The sequence below is a fragment of the Ictalurus furcatus genome, chromosome 15, assembly GCF_023375685.1.
Source record: "Ictalurus furcatus strain D&B chromosome 15, Billie_1.0, whole genome shotgun sequence".
In the NCBI taxonomy this organism is placed as follows: Eukaryota; Metazoa; Chordata; class Actinopteri; order Siluriformes; family Ictaluridae; genus Ictalurus; species Ictalurus furcatus.
In genome coordinates, this window is record NC_071269.1 from 9,104,816 (window position 1) to 9,115,341 (window position 10,526).

Sequence of the window (10,526 nt, forward strand, 5' to 3'; positions counted from 1 at the left end):
CATTTATTTCCAGTCAGTAATACAGCATGTGAGTGATGATGAAGATGAGGATGATGTTATAAAGCTGCAGACGTGACGTGTTTAGCCTAAACTGAAAGCTCTTTGCTGTCATGTGCAGAGAAGTCCAATAAAGCTCTTACTTGCATTTCATTTAAGACCACAGTCTTAGATCTGAGCTTTGGAGTGTGATAGGAATATAAAACCTACACGTCTGTCTACGTCTCAATCTCAATAACCAATGGCGTGAATATGAAGACCAGAGAAAGTTCCATTTTCATTCAGAGTTAGAGTTAGCCTTTGTGTTTTTTAGGTGAAACTATTGACTTTCTCAGTTTTTCCCCAAAGTTCGCACTGTAGATGAGGACAGTCAAGAGTAAGATGAGCACATGATTAGACGTTCCTAGTTTAAGTCCATATAAGTAAAATGATTTTTAAAAATTGTCCACCTTTATTTAAAATAATTTCCAATATAATAAACATTAGGACTGAGCGATTTTTAGATGAAAGTTATCATGCTAACTATTTGAGAGATTAGGACTAAATGTGTTCTTTGTTAGCTTGGTTAATATTCCTCATGTTCCTTGGTTCATTGGTCCTTTGTTGAAAAGGAAACATCATCCCCAGTGGGATATTGGGGCATCACCTGGAGGAAATATAAAGAAAATCTATCGTGGAAAAGTTAGTTTTTTCTGTAATTTAATTTAAAAACTTTAATATATTCTAGATTCGTTACACATGAAGTGAAATATTTCATGCCTTGTTTTGTTTTAATCTCAATGATTATGGCTTACAGCTCACGGAAATCAAAAATCCAGTATCTCAAAATATAAGAATAAAGAGTTTATAATACAGTAATGTCGACCTTGTGAAAAGTGTGTTAATTTATGCGCTCAATACACGGTCGGGGCTTTAATCCTTTTGCAGGAATTACTGCATCAATGTGGCGTGGCATGGAGGCAATCAGCCTGTGGCACTGCTGAGGTGTTCTGGAAGCCCAGGTTATTTTGATAGCGTCCTTCAGCTTGTCTGTATTGTTTGGTCTGGTGTCTCTCATAGATTCTCTATCGGGTTCAGGTCAGGCAAGTTGGCTGTCCAATCAAACACAGTAATACCATGTTCAGAAACCAGTTACTAGTAGTTTTGGCACTGTGGGCAGGTGCCAAGTCCTGCTAGAAAAGGAAATCAGCATCTCCATTAAGCTTGTCAGCAGATGGAAGCATGAAGTGCTCTAAAATTTCCTGGTAGACGCTGCATTGACTCTCGACTTGTGAAAACACAGTGGACCAACACCAGCAGATGACATGGCACCCCAAATCATCACTGACTGTGGAAACTTCACACTGGACTTCAAGCAGCTTGGATTCTGTGCCTCTCCACTCTTCCTCCAGACTCTGGGACCTTGATTTCCAAATGAAATGCAACATTTACTTTCATCTTCCCCGTGATTGTAGTTGTGTACTGAACCAGACTGAGAGATTTAAGGCTCAGGAAACCTTTGCAGGTGTTTTGAGTTAATTATCTGATTAGAATCTTCTCAGGTCAACATTTCTATATTATAAACTCTATATTCTCATATTTTGAGATACTGTAGTGTTGAGTGTTTGAGATTAAAACAAAAAAAAGGCTTGAAATATTTCACTTTATGGAAGAAAAAAAAAAGACTTTTCCACGATTTTCTTATTTTTTGATATGCACCTGTATAATGGTCACTTAGAAAAAAAATAATTTGATCAACAACTGAATATCAGAAATTAATCAATGTAGCATCATTCACATTTCACACTGATGGCTACCTGCCGTCTTTGGACACATGTTCCTTTAAGGTAAGTCCAGCATGTTTCTTTTCTCCAGCTCATTGTGGGTTCTACGGCGCACCTCGCTGATCGCAGTGACAATGGTGCGAATGATTGGTTCTGCCTCCTCGTGTGTGTTCACACACACCATCCTGAGCAGTACAGTGTGTTCAGGCATGGCCTTAAAGGCGAGTCGTGCCACCCTCTGTAGCAGCCACGGGTGATGTGGTGCTAACGCCTCACTGTATGCTTCTTCACACACCTCACCCAGGCTTCGCCTCACGTGCCCAGGCTCCAGCCACAGCTTCATCAGCAACAGCTGCAACCACAGCAGCGATCGATGGAGGCGAAGCAAAGTACGACTTCCCGATGGCGTTTGTCTGTCGAAGCTGACCACACCCAACTGAAGCTCTGTATCCAACATGGAGCGCACAGAATGGTAGGTGTGGCTGAGGGGATTGTGGGTTAGAAGTGGGGAGTTGGTGGGGAGCAGAGTCAGTAATCTGTGTTTCCCAGAATCCTCCTCAGCCAGCTGGCGAATTAGAGTGATCTTCTCCTGAACTTTGTAGGTGAAAAAACTAACCAGAGGACCGAGAGCCTCCATAAACCTGCAAAAGAAAACCCCAGTGTGTGTGTGTTTCATTAAAGATTTACTCAATTAAACTGGTCATGCTCATTGTGCCCAATGGAATTAGGCAAATAAGGAAGGAATAAATGACACTAAATAGCTCTTACTTAATTAGCTCTTCCCAGCAGAGCAGGTAAGGATCCAAGAGCACATCCGAGGTAGGGCTGAGGGCGGAGTTTAAATACAGCAGGAGTTGAGACACCTGGAAATGCTGCCCAGGACATTCAGATATGATGACAGGTTTAGGGTTAATGCTGTCGCTCCTAATAGTGATGTTATCAGTGTGGGTCCCAACATCACTTTCTGCAACCCCTACTGGATGTACCTGTGAGTGTGTGTGTAAGGTGGGGGGGATGCCACACCTATTATAAAAATAACATACAACAACATACACACACTAGTATTTTTATATTACTATGTGCATGTGTATTCCTACCATGCGGTTTGGATCACTGAGACACGGGAGCCACGATGATTCACAATCCTGTACTGTTCCTTGAGCTGTGCAAGGAAACACACACACACACACACACACACACACACACACACACACACACACACACACACAGATAGAAGTTCGTGTTCAGAAAGGGATGTGTGTGTGTGTGTGTGTGTGTGTGTGTGTGAATAAGTTAGTGTGTGCGAGAGAGTGTGTGAGTGAGTGTGTGAGTGAGTGTGTGAGTGTGTTTGTGAGTGAGTGTGTGTGTGTGTGTGTGTTTGTTAGTGTGTATGTGAGTGTGAGTGTGTGTGTGTGTACTCACGCAGCCACAATGAGGTGAGGAATAGAAGCAGAGTCAACATGGCTGCCACCAGGAAGTACTGATGCAACAGTGATCTCATCTTCACACACACACACACACACACACACACACACACATTCACACTCTCACACACTCTCTCTCTCTCTCTCTCTCTCACACACACACACACACACACACAAACACTCTCTCTCTCTTACACTGTACTGTTCACTCTCCGTTTTCCTGAACTGTTTCTCTCCCTTTACATTCCCATGTTTGAAGACTATCGCACTAATCTCAATGCCCTTTGTACTACAGTGCAATGTATCAATCAATCTCTCTCTCTCTCTCGCTCTCTCTCGCTCTCTCTCTCACACACACACACTCATTCACACACTCACACACACTCACACACACAGTAAATGGACTCCTTTACACTCTATGTAGTTTATGAGATTTTATTTTAACAATAACAGCAGAACATGTATTCATCTATGCACATTAGTGTGACAACATTAGACACAAACACACACGTTATCTTGCTAAGGGAAAACAATGTACATAACACACTTACATAGCTGTTACTTCATTACAGTGAGAACATGATCACACACACTACAGGTGTGTTATTCTGATAGAGGTCTGCAGAAGGTAGTGCTCAGTGATGTCACCAATTATACTCAAGAAGACATGCGGGGCAGAACAATGACAGCCTCTTAATTCTGTGTGCCACTGGACAGACAGTGCCCCTTTGCTATTTGCTGATTGGTGGAAGCAGATGGAGGCAAAGTCTGTGATTGGCTGGCTGGTGCAGCATTCTACAGAGAAAAACACAAGGCAGCAGTTACTGTACACTATGTGTGTGTGTGTGTGTGAGAGAGAGAGAGAGAGAGAGAAACTCACAATTCGTCCACGGCCACAGAACACTTTGGTGAGTCCAGTGTGTGTGTGAACTGGTTTCAGAGTGTGTGGCTGCTTCAACTCCTTCAGTAACTCAGGACTTCCCAAACCCACTGCAGGACAGAAGGGGAGCCATGTGATTAACACACACACACACACACACACACACACACACACACACACACACACACACACATACACACACACACACACTTACTGGCATGGCTGGGAGATTCTGGAGCTTTGGAAGTTGGAGTTGTGGGTGAAGACTGAGGAGGAGCAGACTGAGAGAGAAAATATAAATATCTTTAGTCATCCCCCTAAAGTCAGCCACGCCTTGAACTCAACCATGCTTTAAACTCAGCCACGCCTTAAACTCAACTACACCTCAAGTTTAGCCATGCCTTAGAATTAACCACACCCTAAAGTCAACTACTGATGTACTAAGCATTTATATCGCTTGTTTCCAGACATGCGAGGTCAGATTTTCACTAGACTTTGTCACCAAAAGAAACTTTTATGTTAAGAAAATGATTACAATAATTATAAATGTATACAAATTTAATAAACAAATCTAATAAGTAAGGAATTACACATGACAGACCATGCAGTTATACATGAAATAATCCACACCGAAATGGAGTATAACATCACACTCTGGAGTGAGTTATTCCCTTATTCTATCTTATGCATTTTAATGGTTTATATTTAATTTTTTTTTGAGAGAGAACTAAAACTATGGTTTATAGTTGGATTTAATTTTATGGAATTGTCTGAGAGACAAATTAATTCCTATGATGACTTATTTTATAGCAGTGATAAACAGTCATTCCCTCACCAACCTCTCTCTCTCTCTTTAAAAAAATGCAGCCTGTCTTTTTACAGAGAAACTGGAAAGTGTAAAATCCTCCTGGTGCTGACTTGCCTGCTAGATAGACTTTGGCCACCAGAGGAAGACACAAACAGTCTGTCAGCTAATTACTCTAAATCAGGCTCACCTGAGCCAGGCTATATTTAAGGGAAGCTTGCCAATCATGCAGAGCTCAGTTTTGAGTTTGCTTTGTGAGGGCAAGATTAAGCAGGCATGGGTAATTTTGAAGCCTGGAGCTGTACTCTAGCCTTTTTTTTGTGTGCCAGGTTGGCCTCACCTTGTCAACCTACCACTCTCTTGAGTTTCGAATTCCTTCCCTTGAGAGGAAAAAAAATCTTTCCACTTTTGAGTCCATTCATTTCATTCAGTGGAGAGAAGGTGTTTGTTTTTTTTCCAGGGTGGTTGTGTCTCAGGTGGAAGAGCAGGCTGTCAACTAATAGTTGGGTTGGAGGTTTGATTCCTGGCCCACGTGACTCCACATGCCGAAGTGTCCTTGGGCAAGACACTGAATAATAATAATAATAATAATAATAATAATAATTCCTTAGATTTAGAGGACTTAGATTTAGATTTTCAGGACACTCAAAGTACTTTACATTATGGGGGGGGGTCTCTTCAACCCCCATTAGTGTGTAGCATCCAACTGAATGATGTGACCATAATGAACTTTCCTTTACTTTTACACTATCCGGTGTTACCCAGATGAGGATGGGTTCCCTTCTGAGTCTGGTTTCTCTCAAGGTTTCTTCCTCTTAACATCTTAGGGACTTTTTCCTTGCCACTGGCTTACTCAATTGGGATAAATTCATGCATTTAAAATCTGTATCCAGTGCTTATGTGTTTCTGTAAAGCTGCTTTGAGACAATGTCCACTGTAAAAAGTGCTATACAAATAAAATTGAATTGTGACTGCAGACATATTGCTCCAGAATTCCCACCACACACCAGCTATTAGTGGAGAGGAGAGAGAGTGATGAAGCCAATTTAGAGATGGAGATTATTAAGGGGTGATAGAGAAGGGCCAATGGGGGAATTTCACCTAGACTCCGAGATTATACCCCAACTCTTTACCGGATGTGTCCTGGGATTTTTAATGACCATAGAGAGTCAGGACCTCAGATGTTGTTTTATACATTATAGTGTTCTGGGGCATAAGGCTGGACACAGACCACATGGTTAGCACCCCCTGCTGGCCTCACTAATACCTCTTCCAGCAGCAACCTTAGTTTTCCCCAGGAGTTCTCCCATACAGGTACTGGCCAGGCTCAATCCTGCTTAGTGTCAGTGGGAAACCAAGTGAGAACTGCAGGGAGATATGGCTCTGGCAAATAAACCCTAAGTTGCTCCCCATGGCAGGCTAGCACCTTGCACGGTAGCTGTGCTGCCACTGGGGTGTGTGTGTGTGTGTGTGTGTGTGTGTGTGTGTGTGTGTGTGTGTGTGTGTGTGTGTGTGTGTGTGTGTGAGAGAGAGAGAGAATGGCTGAATGAGAAACAGTGTAAAGCACTTTGTAGAACTTCTAAGGTGCTATATAAGTGTGCTATATTAAAAGGTGCTATATAAGTGTAGACCATTTACCATTCTTTTTTCAGTTTCAGTAAGTGCTCTGTCCACTGTGCCACCTGCACTTGGGCCCATTATCTCATCTCTCCTGCATTCCCATTACATAAATAAACTTTTCCTAACAAAAATGTAATCACATCAATGTTTTTGTTTTACTTTGTTAAACAAGTTTTAAAAATCTGTTTATTATTAGTCTTAGATTATGTGGTGCATATGCTGTAAAAGTCCCTGTGTGCATTAATTAAAACCTATTGCTCATATTGCAGTCTGTGCTGTTGTACAAAAATAATGCACATCTTCTGAGTCATCACGTTCGAGAGTTCAGCCTTACTGTGGTATCAGTTATAAATAATATGATATATAATGATTATATTAGATTATTATTTGCCTTACCTTTATTTCTTCCATCACATTCATACAGTGACTGAGAGAGAGAGAGAGAGAGAGAGACTTTAAGATGCCTTTAATGCATCATTCTGACAAATTTACATTTTTACATATTTACAAACCACATTATTCAATCCTACACCCTAAAATTCTGAGCTCAGTCTGTTCTCATTTACAAGTCCACACTCAGAATTTCCATGCAATTAGAAAGTCCAGAAATCACTGCTGATCCAGTCTCATGTCTCCATTTTGTACAACCCCTGGCAAAAATGATGGAAACACTTAGAGGATGCTCACTCTGCTTTTTACCTCCTAGCAAATAAACAAATGACAGATATGACACAAAACAATTTTTATCTAATAGATAAACATTCTGCGGTTGGCAGATCAGCTTTGCAGGATGGACCCTTGTCATGGACTAATTTTTTAAATTTACACCATAAATTACAATGGGATTGAGACTGTTTGCTGGCCATGTCATCGAGTTGATCTGCCTTTCCTGAAGAAAGCTTTAACACTGTTCTGTGGTGAGATGTATTATCATCGAGAACAATGACTTCATCACTAAACCTATTTTATAACCTATCGATGGAATGAGAAACGTGTCCAAAATGTCAGTGTACACCTGTGCATTGAATGGTGAGGTCTCTCCTGGTCCTTTACCTGACATGAAACCCCAGAGCATACCTGAATGGGGAAATGTGAATGTTTTCTTCAGGCTCTTCATCTTTATATGTTTCATTAGAACTGCACCAGACAGAAGTTCCAGAATCATCTCCTTGGCCAACGCAGATTCCTGATTCATCACTGAACATCACAGTCATCCGATCCTCCACATTCCATGATCTTCTCTTTAGCCCAGTGTAACCCTGTTTTCTTCTGTTCAGGTGTTAGTGCTGGTTTTCCTTTGGCTTTTCTATACATAACTCATTTCATTCACCTGATTTCTTACAGTTCTGTCACTAACACTGACTCCTGTTTCCTCCTATTTGTTTTTCACTGGTTTTGTTGTGTATTTTCTATTTTCAAGGCGTATTGCTTTTGTTTTCTATCCTGACGCTTTGACATCTTCCTTGGTCTTCCTGAATGTTTTTCTTTTATAACCTTCCATTTTGTTTATACTTGCACCAACTTTTAGACACAGCTGACTGAGAACAACCAACATCTTCTACCACACTGTGTGTTGGATTTCCTTCTTGACGGAGTTTTTTAATCCTTTCCATTGTTTCAATTGACATCTCTCTTGTTGGGGCTATGGTTCATTTCAAAAAGTCAGAGGTTAATGTACGTAAGCGCTCTCTTTTAACTGCAGACTCATTTGCATTTTTAGACTTGTGCTGGTATTTGTTTTAGAAATGCAAATTACAAGGTGATTCCATAATTTTTTCCTCTACTTGATCTGGAAATAAATATGCCATTAATTAAAATCATTTCATTTAACTTGTTTGAGGTCTGTTTCACAAAGCCAGAATGAACATGCTCTAAGTGTGGTGATTCCACAATTCTTGCCAGTTGAGTAGAATCACTCCCATGGAGCCTGAGAACTTCTCATAGTGAGCCACCTCTTTCATTATCACCTCGTTTTTAAAAACAGAGGTATGTTCAAGATTTCTTCTCATAAAAGGGAGACTGGTACCATAAGTCCATTCACCCATATTTCACTTTCAATCAGTCTGTTTACTAAGCTTTCCTTTTTCATGTTCTCACACCCAACCTGTTCTCCCACCACTAACAACACCTCCTCCACTACCACTCTACTCTCCCACACACACCTGACACCATACCAGAGAGACAGCTTCTCTCCAGCAGCCTCAGAGGCCATGACATCCTGCGGACTCTCACAGACTTTACAACAGTTTACAACTAGTATGTCTTAACTGTAAAACCCAATAGAAGTAAGAAAGGCTGGGAAAACATTCTCTGCACAGAGCTCACTGAGACCTAGAAAGACACAAAGAGAGAGAGAGAGCGTGAGAGAGAGACATGCACACTGACAGATACAGAGAGAGGAACAGAGACTCATTACTCTATAGACAAGACAGAAGTTCTTGTACTAGGACCACATACAGCTAGAAGTAATCTTTCTGATCACACAGTAACTCTGGATGGACTTTCTGTTTCATTATGTGCAGCAGTAAAAGACCTTGGAGTGATTATTAACTCCAGTCTTTCATCTAAAACTCATGTAGGTAATATTACTACGATAACCTTCTTTCATCTCAGAAATATTTCTAAGATAAGAAATATATTGTCACTACATGATGCAGAAATTTTAGTTCATGCTTTCGTCACCTCTAGACTAGATTACTATAATGCCTTACTGTCTGGATGTTCCAGTAGGAGCATAAACAAACTCCATTGTTCTTCATTGGATAGTTTAAAGATTGCATTTGCTAAAAATAGTTTATGCTGAAGTGTCATTCATTACACAGCGGATAACGTCAGGTGAATATTATAGACTTAAAGCTAAAATTCTAATGAAATAAAAAAAAAATGACCCTGCTGCTCATACTGAAGATCCTTTCCACACACACAGTAGTGTGTGACTCTCTGTAGTATACAGTTGCAGAAGAGAAAGGATTTATAATCCCACTATAAAGTGTCACCCAGAAGAGGATGAGTTCCCTTTTTCCTCACTGTTCCTCATGTCACCTCTGACTTGCTCATTAAGGACCTAAATCTATATCTGGATTTCTGTAAAGCTTCCTTGTGACAATGTACATTGTTAAAAGTGCTATACAAATAAAACTGAATTGAACTGAAACCCCCCCCTGAAATAACCCTCCCCCTCACCCCCCCACCACACACTTGCCCCCCCCAAACACTCTATATTCACCACACACTCTAACCAAACCCTTCACACTCCAAACTCATCCCATACACTGCAAACATACCCTTCACACTCCAAATGAACTCCACACACTCAAACAGCCTGCACATGAACCCACACACTCCAAACAGATCTTCACCCCAAATAACAAATAGTTCAGAGTTATCCAGGATAAAAGTGCTAACATACCTGCTGATTCTTGATCACTGATCAATACCAACTGACCATCCTGCTCAACTCTCAGGAATCACACACACACACACAAAGGGATAATTCTGCTGACTGACACAGCACATTAATTATTCACCTGTTTATGGCTCCAAAGTCCAGAAGTACAGAGCAGAAAGATCTCCAACCATAAACAAATAAAACCTCTAATTGTACACTAGACATGTACATTACACACACTATACTACACACTATACACACTGTATCCACTCACTATACACTCCTCACTCTCACAATACACCTCACACACTGCATTTACATTTATATTTACAGAGTCTGGCAGATGTTAAGCTGGGCATTGGTGTATAAGTAAACATCTTGCTCAGAGCAAAGAACTGTTCATAAAGCTCAGACTGGAGCTCATGAGAATCCGTTTAATTAATGACATGGCGTTAACATCATGTCAGAGGGAACAGTGAGACTAAACACCCACTCACTTCACCAACACGGATGCCTTCAACTGTCGATGCTCTGCTAGAGATTTTTTAAACACACCTGGCTATGACATCATCACAGTGAGACGTTAACTTGGCACATTAACTAAGCTGCTTTCGAGGCAAGGATGTGTGTTTCTCTTTGTTAAAATAAA

At 40.8% G+C, this 10,526-nt stretch overlaps 1 protein-coding gene across 2 annotated transcripts; it reads right to left on the reverse strand.

Moving 5' to 3' along the window:
* Nucleotides 1-555: 555 nt before the first annotated feature.
* gltpd2a (glycolipid transfer protein domain containing 2a) lies at nucleotides 556-10,497 on the reverse strand. Of its 2 annotated transcripts, XM_053643228.1 has the most exons (9): nucleotides 9,899-10,497; nucleotides 8,652-8,820; nucleotides 6,886-6,916; nucleotides 4,279-4,345; nucleotides 4,065-4,174; nucleotides 3,183-3,979; nucleotides 2,858-2,922; nucleotides 2,529-2,746; nucleotides 556-2,401 (listed from the first exon to the last, which is right to left on the reverse strand). In XM_053643228.1, exons 6-9 carry the CDS (start codon nucleotides 3,259-3,261, stop codon nucleotides 1,819-1,821), a joined length of 945 nt encoding a protein of 314 aa, XP_053499203.1. In that variant the 5' UTR covers nucleotides 3,262-3,979; nucleotides 4,065-4,174; nucleotides 4,279-4,345; nucleotides 6,886-6,916; nucleotides 8,652-8,820; nucleotides 9,899-10,497; the 3' UTR covers nucleotides 556-1,818. The 2 variants fall into 2 exon arrangements, with proteins under 2 accessions (XP_053499203.1, XP_053499204.1); XM_053643229.1 differs by lacking the exons at nucleotides 556-2,401; nucleotides 2,529-2,746; nucleotides 2,858-2,922 and having other exon boundaries at nucleotides 3,261-3,979; nucleotides 8,664-8,820.
* Between the last annotated feature and the right edge of the window lie 29 nt (nucleotides 10,498-10,526).